The 18,996-nt window shown below is 42.7% G+C and overlaps 1 protein-coding gene across 11 annotated transcripts in view; it reads left to right on the top strand.

Moving 5' to 3' along the window:
- Window positions 1-18,996, top strand: part of syne1b (spectrin repeat containing, nuclear envelope 1b) — a 75,263-nt gene that overhangs the window by 26,971 nt on the left and 29,296 nt on the right. For 10 of the 11 annotated variants that reach the window (XM_026152602.1, XM_026152610.1, XM_026152611.1 and 7 more), the window contains 44 exons: window positions 62-289; window positions 392-490; window positions 605-792; window positions 971-1,094; window positions 1,188-1,354; window positions 1,449-1,602; window positions 2,509-3,134; window positions 3,237-3,416; window positions 3,563-3,713; window positions 3,839-3,997; window positions 4,265-4,447; window positions 4,562-4,663; window positions 4,769-4,972; window positions 5,104-5,311; window positions 5,466-5,578; window positions 5,957-6,162; window positions 6,245-6,394; window positions 6,509-6,800; window positions 6,918-7,090; window positions 7,174-7,483; window positions 7,642-7,806; window positions 8,474-8,830; window positions 8,913-9,049; window positions 9,257-9,434; window positions 9,520-9,702; window positions 9,816-9,959; window positions 10,453-10,608; window positions 10,937-11,101; window positions 11,199-11,371; window positions 11,565-11,718; window positions 11,849-11,992; window positions 12,199-12,363; window positions 12,470-12,787; window positions 13,033-13,188; window positions 13,367-13,537; window positions 13,706-14,032; window positions 14,151-14,303; window positions 14,519-14,686; window positions 14,812-14,988; window positions 15,109-15,255; window positions 15,335-15,460; window positions 15,772-15,948; window positions 16,226-16,491; window positions 16,727-18,887. In XM_026152602.1, coding sequence (XP_026008387.1) covers window positions 62-289; window positions 392-490; window positions 605-792; window positions 971-1,094; window positions 1,188-1,354; window positions 1,449-1,602; window positions 2,509-3,134; window positions 3,237-3,416; window positions 3,563-3,713; window positions 3,839-3,997; window positions 4,265-4,447; window positions 4,562-4,663; window positions 4,769-4,972; window positions 5,104-5,311; window positions 5,466-5,578; window positions 5,957-6,162; window positions 6,245-6,394; window positions 6,509-6,800; window positions 6,918-7,090; window positions 7,174-7,483; window positions 7,642-7,806; window positions 8,474-8,830; window positions 8,913-9,049; window positions 9,257-9,434; window positions 9,520-9,702; window positions 9,816-9,959; window positions 10,453-10,608; window positions 10,937-11,101; window positions 11,199-11,371; window positions 11,565-11,718; window positions 11,849-11,992; window positions 12,199-12,363; window positions 12,470-12,787; window positions 13,033-13,188; window positions 13,367-13,537; window positions 13,706-14,032; window positions 14,151-14,303; window positions 14,519-14,686; window positions 14,812-14,988; window positions 15,109-15,255; window positions 15,335-15,460; window positions 15,772-15,948; window positions 16,226-16,491; window positions 16,727-18,887 — 10,485 coding nt within the window. The remainder of the gene's footprint in view (window positions 1-61; window positions 290-391; window positions 491-604; window positions 793-970; window positions 1,095-1,187; window positions 1,355-1,448; window positions 1,603-2,508; window positions 3,135-3,236; window positions 3,417-3,562; window positions 3,714-3,838; window positions 3,998-4,264; window positions 4,448-4,561; window positions 4,664-4,768; window positions 4,973-5,103; window positions 5,312-5,465; window positions 5,579-5,956; window positions 6,163-6,244; window positions 6,395-6,508; window positions 6,801-6,917; window positions 7,091-7,173; window positions 7,484-7,641; window positions 7,807-8,473; window positions 8,831-8,912; window positions 9,050-9,256; window positions 9,435-9,519; window positions 9,703-9,815; window positions 9,960-10,452; window positions 10,609-10,936; window positions 11,102-11,198; window positions 11,372-11,564; window positions 11,719-11,848; window positions 11,993-12,198; window positions 12,364-12,469; window positions 12,788-13,032; window positions 13,189-13,366; window positions 13,538-13,705; window positions 14,033-14,150; window positions 14,304-14,518; window positions 14,687-14,811; window positions 14,989-15,108; window positions 15,256-15,334; window positions 15,461-15,771; window positions 15,949-16,225; window positions 16,492-16,726; window positions 18,888-18,996) is intronic. The other variant, XM_026152608.1, reaches the window with a different exon arrangement.

The following is an 18,996-nucleotide window of genomic DNA, read 5'->3' as shown; positions in this document are numbered from 1 at the left end:
TGATTGAGTCATAAAGATCTTATTTGGACTTTATTACAGTTTAATTGTCTTGCTTTTTCAGGCTGTTGCGGCAGGACTTCAGTCTCGAGCGGAGGTTCTTTCTCAGCTGGAGACAGACTCCCAAGCCCTGGCTCAGTTTGTGTCTTCGGGGGAGGCGGCTCGCATCAAGGCTCGTTTGACCCAAATCGGCAGGTACTGGGAGGAGCTGAAGGAGAGCGTTCAGCAGCTTGATGGACAGCTGGAGGAAAGCTCTTCTCACCAGCAGAAGTTCAAAATGAGCCTAGAGGAGGTATATATTCACTGACTGATACTGCTGCAGTAACAGTGGTATATAGAAAAGATTAGAGACATAATAATTAATGGAGTTAATCGGGTCTTAATTTTCTGTCAGGTACAAGCATCTCTTAGTGAGCTGTATACAAACCTGGAGCATCCTATCAAATCCTGCACCTCCTCATCAGAGACCTACAAAGCCCTTCAAAACCACATGGTATTATTTCTTTCTACAATTGCTCATTTTGCGAGTTAACTTTAAATACCAGTAATGGTACTAGAGTGCAGGTTGAGGCTTTGTTGGTCACTGCCATGTGTTATTATTCTCCAGGATGCCTGTCAGTGTCTGGAACGGCTGAGAGGAACCTTGCTGTCGCTGTCGGCTGGCGCCCGTCGACTGAGTGACAAAGAGCAAGCAGAGCGGACTGTGACAGAGCTAAACACCACCTATGACCAGCATGTACAGGAAGCAAAGGACAAACAGAGCACTTTGGAAAACCTGCTCTCCCTTTGGCAAAAGTATGGATTACTGTATGTAGCATAGTAATTTTAAAAGCTTTAGGATAAAATTAAGAAATGCTGATAGTTACATTTGATATGGACAATAGACAAAACAGAGCCGTGTCTCCCTTTGAAGCAAAGTGCACCCAACTCTGTAAATAAATCTTACAATTCCAATGTTTCTGATGTCCTTCAGGTATGAGAAGCAGCATTCAAACTTTGTTTCCTGCTTGGAGAGAAGTGAATCTGCGTCCAAACCAGAAAGTCCGTTCCTGTCAGCAGATAAAGCCAAGCTCCGCGGCGAGATACAGGATTTGCAGGTACAATTTATACAGACACAGTTTAACTATGAAACAGAATTCAATTAATAATATATTATTGTAACAACATGGATGAATACTTTTTCCTTGCAGGTCTTGCACTCTGAGGTTCAATCCCTTGAGAGGGCTCATGCTGAACTGGCATCTTTGGGGACATCATTGTATCCCACTGCAGAGGGAGAGAGAGTTAGTCAGCTGAAAGATGAGCTTGAAACCCTGCAGAGGAGATTGCATGTCCAAAATGAAGTTCTCCCTCGAAGGTACAATGAAATAGTCTGACTGCAAATTAAATTTTAAAGCTTGTCTTGCACTAACTAAATTGTGGAGTTACCATGGAGCCTTTTTCTACTCCAGAATCTCAGAGCTTCAGAGCCACCTTTCACTGGTAGAGCAGTTTGACCAGGCCTTGCTTAAATTCTGCCAATGGAGTGAGAACATGCTCTCAAATCTTCACTCATCTCCTCAAATCAATATCGGCAAACTGCAACCTGCTGCAACACAAGTAAAGGTAAGAACTGAAATGTTTTTCTTACATTTGCATCCCTAATACACCCGTGGCAAAGACATGCTGAAAAGACAGGTTTACCTAAACATTGTTAAGCCACCCTTTAAGACACAAAAATACATCACTTTATCTCTTAACTCTGGTTAATCAAAAGAAAAGGACTCAAGCTGTTCTTGCTGTGAGGCAACACTGCTGACCATTTTACCACCATGCCAACTTTTCCATTTACTGAATATCTATTGATGCTGCTATCTGTCTTTATTGAAGTATAAGATGCATACCTTTTCTGTGTAGCGCAGGGTGACATTGTATGTCTATTTGATCTTAAAGTCACAACCACACATACATATTAAAAAAAAAGGAAATCAAATCAGTCAAATATTTAAAAAAAAATACAAGGTGTAATCTTGAACACTATTAAAATTTTTCTTTTGAACCAAATTTAACCTGATTTTTTTCCCCCTTAATTTACTATTTAGATGTACTTCAGACATATTATGGAAAAAGTTGAATTCAAGTCTCTAAAATACCCAAATTTTGCTAAATTTAGATGTAAACCCCCAACCCCGAAACAGATGGCCACCCCTCCTTGAGCCTGGTTCTTCTGGAGGTTTCTTCCTGTTAAAAAGGGAGTTTTGCCTTCCCACTGTCGCCAAACAGTTTTCTCTGTTTTCTCTGTATTATTGTAGGGTCTTTACCATACAATATAAAGCACATTGAGGCGACTGTTGTTGTGATTTGGTGCTATTTAAATTAAATATGAATTGAACTGAATGTAACATTCAATGGCCTTTTTTTAAAGGCTATGACTGACAAAACCAACATGTTTTTCTCCAAGATAAAAGGAAATAGGCAGAGGAATTGAGCTTTCAGAGCAACAGCTGATTCTCTAAAACTTGCATCTTACAGGAGATGCAGGGGGCCCTGCAGAAGCAGTCCAGTGTGAGAGAGAGTTTGGAGCAGCAAACCGAGAAGCTCTGTCAGTTCTGTGAGCCTGGTGATGCACAGCTCCTACGTAGCAGAGCAGACAGCTGTCTGCAGCCCTACATGGAGGCCCACAATATAGCCGAGCTCCAGTTGGAGTGCCTGGAGAGGCTCGAGGCTTTTTTGCAGACCCACAGTGTGGTGACTGGAGTTTTGCGGGGTCTGAGACAGACTGTTGAAAGTGCTGGGAGCTGGGACCGTGGAAGAGTGGAGGAGCTGCAGCAAGAGCTGACAACTATTGTCCCAGACATTAGTCAGCTCGAGACTCTAGCCATCAGTCTGGACAGCAGTCTATGCAAAAGTCATCTTCACATTGGTGCTGATGAGGGTTCTCCTAAGTCATGTCGCATGCTGGCGGATTCACTTAGTGTTGAGCTGGATGCAGTGAGGAACTTGCTTGGTACTAAGCAGAGTGAAGCAGAAGCCCTGGGGGCTCTGTGGACTTCATTTAGACAGCGGAAAGAGCAGCTTCTGAAAGCCGTGGAAGATATTGAAGAAAAAGCAGACCGTCAGAGCCTTAAAGAGCCCAGCCTGCATGGCTTACAGCAACGGTAAAGTATTCCAGCAATATCTGATGTAATTCAAATGTGAAGTGGTGAAATTGACAACTGAACATAGTCAATAACTATACATATTATCCCCCTGTGTGTCAGACTTCGGTTCTTTAATCAGCTAGAGGATGAGCTCCAGTCACACCAGCATGAGGAGCAGTGGCTGAGGGACAAAGGCAACCAGCTGGCTCAGAGGGATGCAGAGTTGGCTGGAGAGGTACTGAGGGAAATCAGCTTGCTAGAGACTACATGGGAAGACACCAAGAGGCTCATTGCAGAGAGGTACAGAAGTAAAAGCAATGGGGATTCCTTCATTCTAACATGTTTTTAAGTGTGTTTGAGTGTCTTTAAACACATTTTTCTTCAATTTACTGTATTTTCCAGTTAATTTACAGTTAAAATGAAACGAACTCATTTCCGTTTGACAGACAGGAGCAGTGCAGTGTCCTTACTGAGCTTATGAGAGAATACCAAATCCTGAAAGCCTCCCTCAGCAGCACTATTGAGAGTGCTGAACCTTTGCTTGAGATAAGCTCTGTTCTGAAGGACCACGAGGAAACTAGGAGGTCACTAACCAAGGTTGGAACAAAATATATATATTTTATATCGCTTTTAGGAATTATGCTTCTATTCTATTTCTTATATTGAGGTTCAAGACTACATTGTGTTACTTAAGTACTTTGCTGTCTTTACTTCATTTGTAGCATGAAGCAGTGAAGGTGGATCTGGCTGCCAAGCAGCATGAACTAGATCAGTTTTCCAGCAAAGGAAAACAGCTGGTGACTGAACTAAAGAAGGTCCCCGAGTGTGACTCTCAAATGATGAAAAAGGATATGGAGACACTTGTTGACCAGTGGTTGGATGTAAGCCTGACTTTAAGAGTTCATTTCTGAAGCATCAATGTTATGCCTTGTTGTTAACAATAAAGTTCTCTACTTGGGTTTTTTTTTTTTTAAATCGGAGAAAAAGACTGGACTTCTATCTGTGTTGTGTCTATGTGTTAACAGAGAGCTTTGCAAGCTATACTCTGTGTAAGATGTACAACAGAGCATAAATTTAATCTACTGTGGATTAAGGTTTACTGTCCACCCAGTTTAATCAACAATGGTAAAGTGTATTCCATTTCCCAGGTGTCTGAGAGGGTAGATGACAACATTGATCGACTAAACCAGTGTTTGGGCCTGTGGGATGATGTGCGTAAAATCAATGATGATATTGAGAGCTGGACTGGCACAAGTGTGATTGAGCTAAATGAAAGCCTGAACAACCTAAACAACAGCCAGAAGATATCAGCAAGGCTTACAGAGTTGAAGGTACAGTAAGATATATGATGTCTTGGAAAACTGGCAAGGATTTGTTTTACCTGGGTTTGGTTGTTGTAGGTGAGCTTGTGCGTGACATGCTTTTCTCATTCGACAACGCCACAGGTGGAACTTGGCGAGAAGGAGCAGAGACTTGAAGCCCTGCAAAGTAAAGTGGCAGAGTTGAAGAAGTGCAGTCAAAACCAAGAGACTCCAGCTAAACTACAGGTACTAAATACAACTCTGGTTTATGGTGGGTCTGAACAAACAAATATTAGCTCAAGCGCTGCAGATGAACTGGTCTTTCTTCAGTAAATACTGTGATTGTATTAGGTGTTGGAGAATGACCTGCGCAAAAAGATCTGCACTGTCCAGAAGCTACATGAGCAGGCTAAGGGAAATCTAATGGACTTCAGTTCCCAACGGAAACAGCTTGAAGACTACATCTCACAGATGTCTGCATGGCTAAAAAGTATGGAAGATTCTCTAGTTTCTTCTCCAACTGGATCAGATCCTGAGGACATATGCAGAGTGAAGGTACAGTCTAAATAATAAGCAATTTAAAATTATAGCCCTTACAAAAAATATTGATGGTGAATGCAATGTGTTTCTATAAATTTGAGAAGTTACAGTGATAATCAAAACTACATTTTTAACATGTTTTTTAGGATCTCCAGAAGGAGCTGCAAAATCAGCAAGGGAGTATTGACTCCACCAGAGAAAGCCTCAACACGTTGTGCAGAAAATATCCATCTGAGGAGCTGGCTGGTTTGGGTTCAGCTCTCACTGATCTTATCAAGACTTATGAGTCTGCAAACCAGCTTTCTGCAAGGACACTTGCCTCACTGCAGAACGGTCTTCAGCAGCAGTTCAATGGTAAGAAGGCTGGCTGGATAAAAATGTACAGGTATACTGCGTTTTAATGGGAATCCATGCTCGGTGTAAACTTTTATTATTTTATTAATTGTTTAGATTTCATTCTGTCTAAGTCTACACCTGATGTTAATTCTCTTTACCCCCAATTCCTCAGACCTAGTTCAGGAGTTTCATCGCTGGCTTTCAGAGCAGAGGGAGATAGTGAAAGAATGCTCTGACCGATCAGGAGACACTCAAATTGTGGAACGCAAACTGCAGAAACTGAAGGTACAGTGACTACTACCACTACAGTAAATAATCTTTAATCTTTCAATATATAGTAATAGTGAAGACTTTAAAGGTTTTGAATAGGTAAAAATCATAAGTAGGTGTCACTGATTCAAGATGTGATCAAATACAAAATTGCCACTTGTATTCATAAGTTTTGGCATTGACTAACAGCCAAAGAAGTGTTTTTAGAGGATGTTACAATGATGTTTTACTTGATCATTTAAATGATGTAGCATCCACAGGAAGGGGTTGTATGTTCAGTATCTGTGGTTAAAAGCATAATGTCTTTCCTCTGGCTCTGGATGCTGCTTGTGTAATGGTATGATTCACATGTGAAGGAGTTCGAAACTAAAAGTGATGTGGATTATCTATCAGGGTGCCATGGATCGTGTGGAGGAGGGTGAGGTACGTCTGACTCAGGTCTGTGAGGAAGGAGAGAAGCTCCTACTTCATCTTCCCAAAGCCAGCGCTGGGCAGGTCCAGCAGCATCTTTCATCCATCCAGCAGGACTGGGACAGCTTTGTGGAGCAGTGCAGACAGAACCAACAGATCCTGGTAGACAGTGCATCTCTTATGAAAGGGTGAGCACCTCTGCTGAACTGCATCTGTAAAGCCCTTTGTAAGCCCACTATTTATAAGCGAGGCATTTTGATTTCCTTGTAGATTTGAGGGTCGCCTTAAGAAGCTCAGATGGTGGTTGGAACACATGGAAAAGAAAATGACCACCGATCTGCTTGAAGCCCAGCAACGTGGTCCTGAAAAGGCTGTCCTGGAACAAGTGGAGGAATACCAGCAGGAAGTGCTCAAAGAAAGGTGCTAACTATACACGTTTATTTGCCAAGGAAAGACTGCTTAGTGCATTATCATTGTTTCTGAATGTGCCCAAAAGATTCAAAGCAATTAAACATCCTACCTTCCTACATGCAGGGATTCATTTGAGCGTCTCTGTCAAGAGGGGCAGGCACTTAATGAAGGTGGGCGAGGTGATGGAAGTGAGACAAGAGTTTCTGCTCAGCTTCAATCACAACACCAGGCCTTGCTGAGGCGTGTGAGAGAGAGGCTGCGCAGTTGCCAGCTCACTTTGCAAGAGCAACAGGCCTTTGAAGAGACACTGCAGGCTACCTGGACCTGGCTCAATGGTGTCCAGGAGCGCCTGGCTTCACTCAACAGCACAGTAGGAAATAAAGAGACTCTGGAAAAAAGACTAGGCCTTGTACAGGTCAGTAAATAATGTGTACCAGAAATGCAGTTATTTGGTTCACAGTGTTGTCTGGACACATTTTGAAGTGCATAAGCGATCTCATAGATCTTCCTTACTGTTTTCTCATATGTTCAGGATATCCTGCTAATGAAGGGTGAAGGTGAGGTGAAGCTCAACATGACAGTAGGAAAAGGTGAACAGGTTCTAAAGCACAACAGAATGGAAGGGCAAGAAGCTATTTGTCTGCAGCTCCAGAGCCTGAAGGATGCCTGGGCTAATATGTTAATGACATCTATGAGTTGTCACAGGTAGGAAACATGTCCTCTACACGGCATCTGATAAAAGTTACATTATCTACATTACGTGATGAAATTTTGTCATTTTTCTATAGTCGTCTGGAGTGGACAGTGGCTCAGTGGACCAGCTATCAGGAAAATAAAAGCCAGCTGCAGCAGTGGATGGAGTCAGTGGAGCAAGAGGTGGGGATGACTCTGCCTCAGCAGCCAGGCCTCAAAGAGAAGTCGGCTTTACTTGAGCGCCTCAGAGCCATCCAGGCTGACGTGGACACTCATGCAGCAGTCCTGTCACGCCTAACAGACAAAGCGGTGGAGTTGCATGAAAAAACTGGTGATCAGATTTTTGGACCAGAGTCAAGGGCAGAGCTCAATGCACACTTTGCTGATATCTCGGCTGTTGTCAAGGTGATTTAACTTCAGGCATAGGCTAAATGGTGCTTACAAATAATTACTGAATCGTTGATCATCAGTACAGGAAAACGGGACAGCTAAACAGAGTCTGGATCCAGGAAGCTGACTCATTCATAACTGACAGTGTTTTCATTGTCTTTTTTCCCCCAAAGGGTAAAGTACAGTCCATGCAAAACATCGTGTCTGAGCATGAGCAATATCTTGATGCTGTGAGAGACTTCAACGACTGGCTAATTTCAGCAAAAGAGGAACTCCAGCGCTGGTCTGACCTGTCAGGAGACTCAGTTTGCATTAAAAGAAAGCTCTCCAAAGTGCAGGTGAGGAAGCTTAATAACCATAATTGCTTATATTCAAGGCAAAAAGTATTTGAGGTTATTTAGTTTTTCCACTGTGATGCACGTCTCATATTCCAGCCTGAAAACTTCCCCAAGTAAGCACTAGGGAGACAACCATAAGGAATCAAGATGTTCTTCCTCCATGCTTCTTAGCATCAAATAAGGGCTGGACATGAATCCCAGTTTTTTGTGCCAGAGGTAGCAATAATTTTATGATTTTGGCCACAGTCAAGAGCTCAGTATAATTAAGTTACCCAGTCAGCTGTGCCATTTAAAACCTAAGAAATTGTTATTTTATATTTATTTATAAAAGTGTCTAAAATATGGAGTGGGATTGTCAACCTGATAAAAAGGTCCTACAGGCAGAAAAAAAATATTTAAAATTAGAATCAGATGGAAGGAATTAATACACTGTTTAATTTGTCAGACCATGAGTGTGACTGAGCAAACAACTGGTTCACTGAGCGCATGGATTTATCCCGAAAACAAATATTAAAAGCGGGCTACATTAACTACTGAGTTTACAGGTTTCTCAGTTGACAGATATCTTCTCGTTATATCCAGCGGGGGCACAGTTTGCTGCTGTTTACAGATTTAATTAGTAGAAATTTGCATTTAATTTGTTTGCCATTCCTTTGGATCTTTCCAGGAGTTGCTTGACTCTAAGCAGCGAGGCAGAGAGAGGCTGAACCGGGTTCAAAGATGCGGAGCAGTGGCAAGAGACTACACCGGATCGGGGGGATATGAGACTATAGAGCGAGAGGAAGCAGCCCTGTTGTCATCATGGGAACAGTGGGAGCGGGCAGCACTACAAACACGTGCAAGTCTAGAGACCACACTCTCACAGATAGCAAGCTCTGAACAAGAGTTCAACAGCCTGTCAGCACAGTTGGAGCAGGACCTGCAGGACTTCAACCGACAGCTGCAGGACTGGCGACTAAGGCTGACCCAAGCAGAGAGAAAAAATGATGGAGAAGAAGCTGTTAAGGGCTGGCAGATAGCAAAGGCAAGTCTTGGCTTTAGTTTGGTTCCAATGATAAGTTAATATTAATTGACGGTCCATAACTTCATATTTGTTTTCCATTTAGGACACTTTGGAGGAACTTGTCAAAGCTGAGCCCATGTCTGATAGTCTGAAGACTAAACTAAACGATCTGTGCCGATTCTCCAGAGAAATGGGAACACAGTCAGAGAGAGTGTCTGCTCTCATCAAGGAATACAATAGGTAAGTAAAAGTAATGATGTTTTATTCCAATGTAGACCATTATTTTATACACTATACTGTGTGATACATTTTTTCATGTATTTAAAAATGATTGATCAAGAAAGTTATAACAAAAAATAAGAAAATACAATCAACAATTTCAGATTTGACTGGAAATAATGACATTAACAGAAAGAAATTCTTAAATTCGTCATGATTTGTTTCTAGTCTGAGTCTCCAAGCCTCCAGGGAGTGCCAGGGCAAAGAGAAGCTGCTGGAACAAGGTTTCCGCTCCGCCTTCAGAGAGTTCCAACAGTGGTTGGTTAATGCTAAGATCAACACGGCGAAGTGCTTTGATGCACCTCAAAATCTCAGTGAGGCCTCGTCTAGCTTTCAGAAAATTCAGGTATAGAACTAACTAAAGACCTAGCATCTATATCAAATATTTCAGCCTAATAATTGATCTTCTCATCTCCTTTTTTCCTTAACAGGAGTTTCTAAGTGATAGGGAGCAAGGTCAGTCAAAGCTGAATGCTGTGGTTGTGAACGGTGAGCTTGTCACTAGTGTCACAGCTAAAGATAAAGTTGATGCAGTTCGGGCTAAAATGAACACTGCCAGAGAGGACTGGAAAAACATGATGTCCAGTCTGCACAACAGAGAGACATGTCTGCAAGTGAGCATTCAAACACCCCTTGTCAGTAACTGGGGGCATCTTATTCCCTAAAACCATCAGTGTAGAAATCAGATTTATGCCAAGTGATGCATCAGTCTACCTGTGTGTTTCAGAATCTTGTGTCACAGATGAAGGACTTTGAGGCGAGTGCAGAACCTGTTCAGGACTTCCTAAACGCCACAGAGCTGGCTGTACAGGAGAGCAGCACAAGACTTCATGATCTCACAGCCAAGAAGTTGGAGCTTCACAAGCTACAGGTACTAATGTTCAAAATCAACCAGACTTGGAACACACATAAAGGCCAATTATGCCACTCAGTTTAAGTGTGAACCTAACTTCCATTGACAGAAGCTCTCCATTCCAGCTAAGTTACAGAGTTAAAGCATTGCTGCTCTTCACTTTAGATGCACTGCCAAGAGCTTATGCTAACTGCAAATACTTTCTGCTCCTTTGCTACTCATATGTCTTTTTAACAGTGTCCTTAATATGAGTTAATATATTTAACCTATGAAAAGACCTTTTATAACATTTTTCATTATTTAAACTTGTCCACTGACTATTTTCTGAGGGCTCGACTGCATGTCATGACCAAGAGCTTTATTGAGACTAGCGCTGGCACGATATCTCTTTCGCTTTCCTTTTTGTCATGTTCCCATCTCTAACTCCTTGTTGTTTGTCTGAATTTAACTGTCTTATATATCTGTGCGCCAGCTTGCATGTGTCTTTGATAACCTGCTTGTGCTTTTCCAGTCTGTGCTTGAGGAGTTAGCCTCTCAAGAGGTTCAGCTGAGCAGGCTGAAAGAGAAGGCCAAGCTGTTGTGGGACGAACATGCTGCCGGCAAGGGTTTTGTGCACCGTGTGTCACAGCTCTCTGCTCAGTACCTAGCTTTAACCAACCTGACAAAGGTAAAGTAATGCTTACCAAACTGCTTGAGCACTGGGGTATTTCTGGGGTAGGCGTGGAGAGAAGACAGAGGAACTAGACTGGACAGAGCTCTGACTTAATAATGTTTTACAGATCATAACTGTGATGGTACTAACTTACCTAACTAAACACTGATTCCTTTGTTTTGTTATTGCAGCTCTTTTAAATGAGGTTATACAAACTAATTTAAATGTATCTTTGCAAGATATCTAAATCTGCATGTGCACTTTGAAGTTTGAAAGTGTGAAGCGGCTGTGGATTCCATCTGTCTGGTAACTTGCTGGTTGTGTCTGCCTTATGGTTCTGCAGGAGAAGGCATCACGAATTGATCGGATAGTCACTGAGCACCAGCTTTTCTCCCAAGGTTTAAAAGAGCTGCAGAACTGGGTGGTTGACACCAGCCATATGTTGCAGACTTACTGTGCTCCCACAGCTGACAAAAATGTTCTTGACAGCAGGATGATCAAGCTGGAGGTATACCAAGTCACTATTGTTTTTCAAAAGTAAAACATACCATGTTTAATACCAGTATAGGATCTTAATAAATGCACATGGGTGGATTTTGCACCAGGCTTTGCTAACTGCACGTCAGGAGAAGGAAATTCAGCTGAAGATGCTGATCACAAGAGGAGAATCAGTTCAGAGGAACACCTCAGCTGAGGGAGTGCCTGCGGTTCAAAAACAAATACAGGAGCTAAAAGATTCTTGGGATGCTCTGCTCTCTGCTTCTATTCAATGCAAAAGGTTTGTGCATTACCAAAAGTAACAGCAAGTACTGTTTGGTTGCTTTATAGTGCATTCTTTAGTAAATGTATTTCCATGGAGAGTGTAAATGATTTACTTTGAGGCTGCATCTGTATTTTCAGTTTTTTCATGTCGTATTACCGCTGTTGCATCAAACACTGTCTCACGGTATATTAATCTTTAAATTTGATAGTCAATTGGAGGGCTCCCTGTCTCAGTGGACCAGTTACCAGGAAGATGTACGCCAGTTTGTTGCTTGGATTGAGCATGTTGAGGAGAGTCTCGATCCTGCTGATAAACAATGCCCAGAGATGAGAGATAAAACTGCAAATCTGAGCAAAGCTAAGGCACTGAAATCTTCTACTATTACAACTACTACATACTGTGTGCTAAATATACAATTTATTGTGTTAACCTTATGCTCTAATAGTCTTACAAGCATATTTTTTCAGTGGATTGTTAATTTTGGGGTTTCAGTTACTGTATGAGGAAGTGCTCACCCATAACACCCTACTGGACACCATAACAGCAAAGAGTGCCAGCATCACTGAGAACTATGTCACTCAGCTGGAACTCCAAGATCTGCAGGAGCGCTATAACACTGTCAAAGACAATGCAATGGTAATAACTCAACACATTTGACCAGTGCTAGAATCGTATGCAGAATTTCAGTTTCAGTGTTACAGCTTGATACAAAAAAATCAACCTAAAGATGTCTGCAAAAGAATGCTTTTTTTAATAAAAAACTACAAGTGAGACTCATCTGTGGGTTAATTTAAGAAAAATAATAGCTCACGCTGAATTTTTATCGCTCTCCACTTCTTCAGAGGGCTGTTGGCAAAGCTGAGGAGCTGGTGAAAGCCCACCAAGAGTATCAACGGGGCCTTCATGCATTTGAAGAGTGGCTAGAACAGGAACAAGAGAAGCTTGGCTGCTACACCCAGCTGGAGGGTGATGTTGATATGCTGGAAGAGACTCTCCAAAAGCTACAGGTCCAGCAATTATTACTGTGGAAATTATCACTCAATAAGGATTAAATGGTTAGAAAACACTAGCATGGAGTATATTATGTGAAAGCAAGCGTTTATACAATTACAGGAACTACAGCTTCACTGCACAGAGGGCCAGGCTTTACTAAACACTCTACTGGTGAGTCGAGAGCTGGTCATTCCCTGGGGCTTGCCTCAGCTAGAAGACAGAGCTCTAGAGACCCTTCAGCAAGAGTGGCGGCTTTACCAGGCCCGGCTATCAGACACCCGAGCCCAGCTCAACAGTGCTCTAGCCAAACTTCGGCAGATGGAGCAGAAGTTCCAGCGTCTTGACAGCTGGCTAAAGGGCATGGAGACCAAAGCACAACTGCGTAGTCATCGGCGATCTGACCGTGCCACTAAAGATGCTCAGCTTCAGCTCATAAAGGTTAGTGTAGTATACACAAAAGGTAGACTTGTGACAATCTTACAGATCTGCAGTGTTATTTGTAAATAATTAGTTGCTCATATTATTGTGTCACTCATTGTCTCCTCTATCAGGTCATTTAGGTTTTCTAGTTTTCATGGCTGAATGTTGAAGAAATTAATTTGCTCTGCAGTCAAGTAATGAATATAATAAAATCGAATTATCCAAGTCTGGTCCTGACATTAATAGCATGCTTCTTTAATTAGAGCTGGCAGGAGGAAGTGCTGGTTTATCAAGAAGAAATGGAGGGCCTGAGTCTTTTGGCTCAGCAGGTTCTTGATGAGACACATATTAGCAGCAGGATCAGTACCAGAGCCACCCAGATCACAGCCCGCTACCACGCCCTGCTTCTGCATTTACTGGTAACGTGATTTTGAACACAACGTCACTGGAACTGCAAATATTACTATGCCTTTATTGACATTGTGAATTTATATTTAGACTGATAATCATAAGATTTGATTAGTTTAAGTTACCCTAAGCTTTTGCCTCCTCTTTAACTTTTTCTTTGTTATGTTTACTTCTTTTTTTACTTTGCAGGAGACTATCAAACAGCTCCAGGAAGAGGTGTCTTGCATCGAAGAGGCACAGTGTGTTTTCACGACCTTCTCAGACTGGCTCAGCACAGCTCAGAATAACTTCAGCACTGTGGCTATAAGTGTTGATATAGTGGACCGCTTTGCCATGGAGAGAAAGATGAAGAAACTAGAGGTATAGTTTATTAAATAGCATCTCTTCTGCTTATACTATCTATAAAGACGTTCACAGGATTAGACCTAATACAGAAATGAATTTGTTTTTTTCTAAAGCCTGTTTACGCTGGAAGTATTATGTCACAATAGAGACATCGATCACTCATGCTAGCCCATGTCATTTCAGGCTCTTCAGGCTGACATGGAGCAGGGTCACATTTACTTAAAGGCAATGAGGGAGAAGACAGAGCGAGCAATGGCATTCTTGGAAGAGCCTGAAGCTGAGCAGCTCAAAGAGGAGGTGGGCACACGACTCTTCCAGCTTGAGGAACTTATGGCAGCTCTGCGCACAGAGCATAGCTCCCTTGAGAAGTGCATCTCCCTCTCCAAAGACTTTATGGATAAGTACAAGGCCCAGGCCCAGTGGGTGATGGAGACCAAGAACCTTTTAGCATCAAATGTAGAGCCTAAAGCTGAACTTTACCAGAAGAAGGCTCAGCTGGCAAAGTACAAGGTAACTTCATACCGCTAAATCCTTTTTAGCTTTGCACCAGTGAGAGAATGAACTTGAAAGAGAAAGAGACAACTGCTTGATTTACATGCAATATGTTTCTTCCTTGTTATGCACACAGACCATCCAGCAGACAGTCCAGTCTCATGAGTCAGCAGTGAAATCTGTCACTGAGAAAGGAGAGGCGCTGCTTGATACAGTAAACGATCCAACTATCAGCGAAAACATGAGAAGGTTGCAGGCTGATTATCAGGATCTGTGCCTGGCTGCTAAGGTATTTTTAACTGTTTCCTACTTAGATATAACTAATATAACTTGGAATGAAGGGTGTGAAATAGGTCCAATATCCTACATTTTAATCATTGCTTGTGCTATTTTTATTATAATATATGAGCAAACATTAAAAAAGTCAAACTTTGGTCCAAAGCCTATACTTTTTCAGGCGTAATTTAAAAAAAATACACAGAAATGGGTTTTTTTGTGTTTCAGGCTCAGGTCCAGAACCTTGTGGAGTGGGTGAAAGAACATGAGGATTACAACAGTGAGCTGCAGGAAGCTGAGAAGTGGCTTCTGCAGATGTCCAGTAGGCTGGTGACCTCAGACTCCATGCAGACCAGCAGTATGGAGATGGCCACTCAACAGCTTGCCAGACACAAAGTAATCAACTTCGTATTTCTTGTTCAAAGTTTCAAAGCATTGATGTTACAGTTTAAAGTAGTAGTCCAAAGTTAGCTCTGCTTTTCCTTAATTCAACAGCTTTGCTCTTGTGTCATCATTTTTAGGCTATAATGGAGGAAATAGCCAGTTTTGAGGAGCGTCTTGCCAGCTTGAAGCAGAAGGGAGAAGGTCTTGTTGCCAGTTGTACAGACCAAGTTCAAACCAAGATCAGTCAGCAGGTCCAGGCTCACATACAGGGAACCAGTGATAGCTACTCTGCAATCTGCAGTACTGCCCAACGTGTGAGTAATTGAAGACGAAGACCATACTCTTTTGTTTCTCGAGTGTTTTGTTTAAAAAAAAAAAAGGAAAGCAAATCAAAACTGAAGGATAAAGTATGTAATGCAAAACATATTCCACAGGTCTACCAGAGTCTGGATCGGGAACTGCAGAAACATGTTAATCACCAGGACACATTGCAGCAGTGTCAAACGTGGCTCTCTACTGTACAAGAGGAGCTTCAGCTCAATGATCAGGGACCATCTGGTCTGCAGGAAGCACTGAAGCAGGTATTTAGCACTGCACAGTTTTTCAGTCTTTCAGTTATTTTTCTATAACTTATTTTGATTATTACTTTTGCAAACACAGGTGAAGCACTACAGAGCACTTCAGGAGCAGGCCAGCACTTACCTAGACCTGGTTTGCTCTGTGTGTGACCTGTCCGATGACGCCGTAAGAGTGACAGCTGCGGAGGTCCAGCAAGTCAAACTCACGGTCGGTATCTTTTTTACCTCCTGTTGCAACATAAAAGTGGATATAAAGTGTGGATATATAATCATAATATAGGTAATAGTCACTCTATTTTGCAATAAGCTCGACCAATTTTTTTGGTATGTTGAAGAACTTCAGACCAAGTGCAAAATATTGTAGCATACTAAAGCAACTTGGCTGTTAATTAAGCAATTACTCAGTATATGCTTTAATAAGGCATGCAGTGTGCTAGTGCAGACACATATACACTTTAAAATGAATCATCTTGCAAGTATTGTACTGACCATAGAAAGATTTACCATGTGTTTGTGCAGATAGAGGAACGGATGTCCAGTGCTCAAGAGCTTTCAGAGGGCTGGAGAGAGATCAAGGAACAGAAGCAAGACCTAACCAGCCTGTTCCAGGACATGGAGCAGCAGCTTCTCAGCCTCTCCAGAAGGCCAGCAGAGCTGGAGACCAAGATAGCACAAAACATGCTGTCACAAGCCAAGGTAGGATACACTATCATAATCATCAGTCCTTCATTAATGCACAGATAGGTTTACTCTTTTTCAATAATAACTATCAAGTATCCCTTGCTTCTGTACTTATATTTCTAAATTAGGTTTTACTGTATGTTTTCACTTGCTTTTTAACCATACAGCACAGTGAATCTTGATCTGTTCCCTTGTGATTGCAACATTTGTGGCCTGGGTTTTGATGGGATTAAAGTGAGATCTGCTTGGTATTTGGAAGTATTTCCGGTGACCATTCCCTATACTCACTCAGGAATGCAGCCAGCAACTTCAGTCTAAGCAGAGTATCCTGACCAAGATGACTGAAACCGTGAGCAGATTAACAGGCGCCCAAGAGTCTCCAGAGCATGCAGAGCTTGACCGTCTGAGCCATTCCTGGCTCGAGCTCTGTCACCAGGCCAACAAGCTCCAGAGCCAGAGAGAGGAAGATCTGCAGAGGTCTAAAGAATACCATGAGTGTATCGCTGCAGTGGAGGTGCTGTTTGAACAGGTGTCCAAAGAGTGGGACAATTTGGCCAGGTGTGTTTTTATATGAACTATACTTCAATTCAGGAATAACACAGCTTTTGAAAATTAAATTTACATTTAACTTGGGAGGTAAATATTGTCTTCTGGGCAGAAACTGTCGAGAATAATTGTTCATCAAAAATAGAGTTTTTTTCCTAGAGTTGAATTTCAGCTCCGTAATCAAGAAAATGTAATCTTTATGTGTCCACAAATTTAAGGAAATGTTTTTTTGTGTGTGTGTTCACAGAACGGATGCCGAAAGTTCATCTCAGCATTTGGAGGCCTTGAGGAAGCTTGCAATAACTCTTGAAGAGCAAAAAGGCACTCTTGAGGACCTCAAGGATCAGAAACAGAAAGTCATCCAGCATTTGAACTTGGATGACAAAGAGCTGGTTAAAGAGCAGATCAGCCACTTTGAGCAGCGGTGGTCTCAGATGCAAAACCTAATTGAAAGAAAAATCCAAGACTCAGTCGTGACCCTAGAGGATATGCATCAAGTGGAGGCCCGTCTGAAAGAGGCTCGAGATTGGGCTGAAGAGCAGCAGCCTGCCCTGTCTGAGGCCATGAAAATGAGTCCTCCTCCTGAGCTAGCTCAGAGCTTTCTCTTTGATCACCTGAGCATCTGCAGTGAGTTGGAGGTGAAGCAGCTCCTCCTGGCTCAGGCCATGGCCGACGCTGACAGGGTGTTAGCGCGGCTGGGCCTCAGTGAACGACAGCATCTGCAGCAGCTGATTTCCGACACACAATCTGAGGTAGAATCTTTGAGTGTGAAGGTGACGCAGCGCAGAAAACACCTCAGCAAAGCTTTTACTGAGAGGACACAGTTCCTGATGGCTGTAAGTCAGTCCATCTCCTGGGTCCAACAGAATGAGAAGAAGGCTCAGGCAGAAGAGTACATTGCTTTGTTACCTGATGACCTAGCCAAGCAGGTCAGAACCTGTCGCAACATCCAGAGCAGTCTGAAGGCCTATCAGAGCGAGCTGACATCCCTCTGGTCTCAGGGGAGAGACCTGATGAGGGATGCGAGTGAGGAAGAAAGGAATGAGATTCTCACAAAGCTGCAGGAGCTGCAAAGTATCTTTGACAAAACCCTTCATAGATGTGGCCAGAAACTTCAAGAACTTGAAAAAGTGCTTATCTCTAGGAAGTATTTCAAGGCTGATTTAGAGAAAATATGCCAGTGGTTGAAGCAAGCTGATATAGTCACCTTTCCTGAAATAAACTTGATGGTTGGAGATGCTGAACTGGAAGCACAGTTGCTGAAGTATCAACAAATAGTTGAGCAGGCAATTGAGTATGAGAACCTCCTCCTAATTGTCCAAAGAGCTGGCCAGGAAATATTGCCGACTCTGAATGAAGTTGACCACTGCTATTTAGATGAAAAACTTAACACCCTTCCTCAGCAGTATAACAGCATATTAGCACTAGCCAAAGAGAAACAGGAGAAAATCCAGCAGGCCATTATTACAAGGAACGAGTACAAGTCTTTCATAGATATCACTCACAAAGCACTGAAAGAACTTGAGGAACAGTATAATAATCTGGGGACTCAGCCGGTAGGCTTGCAAACAGAAGAAGTTGTCAGCCTGCAGAGTGATTACAAAGCAATTCAGAAAGATCTGAGCAACCTGGGTCTAGCAGTGAGTGAACTGAACCAGAAGAAAGAGGGATTTCGTAGCACTGGCCAGCCGTGGCGCCCGGAGGAAATGACCCAGCTCGTGAGCCTGTACAATGGACTGAAGAGGTTGGTGGAACAGAAAGTGGAGCATCTGGACGAAACCTTGGAGTCGTTTGAGGACCACAAGGCGATGGCTATGCAGGTTGACTCTGAGTTAAAGGCCACAAAAGAGCAGCTGGTTAAAGTGAATGCAGAAACGCAGTCTGCTGAGGAGAGGCTAAAGAACTACCATGCTCTGGCAGGGAGTCTCCAGAGCGCCAACTCTCATTTGTCAAGACTCATGGAGCAGATGGACACTCTTGCTCCTCGTGTGGACCAAGCAGCCCATGATGCCTCGAAAGAGCAAGTGGTGCTCTGGCAAGAGGAGCTGCAATCCTTACAAGCTGCAGTAGGGGAGCTGATCGAAGAATGTGAGAACAGGTTTATCCAAAGCAAAGACTTTGAGACGGAGATGAAAAGGACCCTGGACTGGCTGCAGCTAGTCAGGGATGATCTTGACTGTGCTGTGATTGTGGATGTCAGGGTGGAGAAGGTCCAGGAGGAGATCAGGAAGCAGCAAATCATGCAAGAAGAAGTGCAGTCCAGGCTGAGAATTGTGGCTGCTCTCAGCAGCAGGGAAAAGCAGGAGTTTATCAGTGCCAATGAGCTTGTCCCAGCCCACGTAGATACAAGTCTTGAAGAAATGGCAAAGCTACAGGCAGATGTTCAGAAGGCACTGACTGCCAAACAGGTGGGAACATCTTTAGTGAATGTAAATGTTTCATTTTTGAAGTTGTTAGCTGTTCAGTGAATTAGATCGACGTTTCCTTTTCATATTTTTCTCATTTGATTTTTTTTGA

Source organism: Astatotilapia calliptera, chromosome 19 (assembly GCF_900246225.1).
Source record: "Astatotilapia calliptera chromosome 19, fAstCal1.2, whole genome shotgun sequence".
Taxonomy (NCBI): Eukaryota; Metazoa; Chordata; class Actinopteri; order Cichliformes; family Cichlidae; genus Astatotilapia; species Astatotilapia calliptera.
This window is presented reverse-complemented; position numbering and strand designations above follow the sequence as displayed.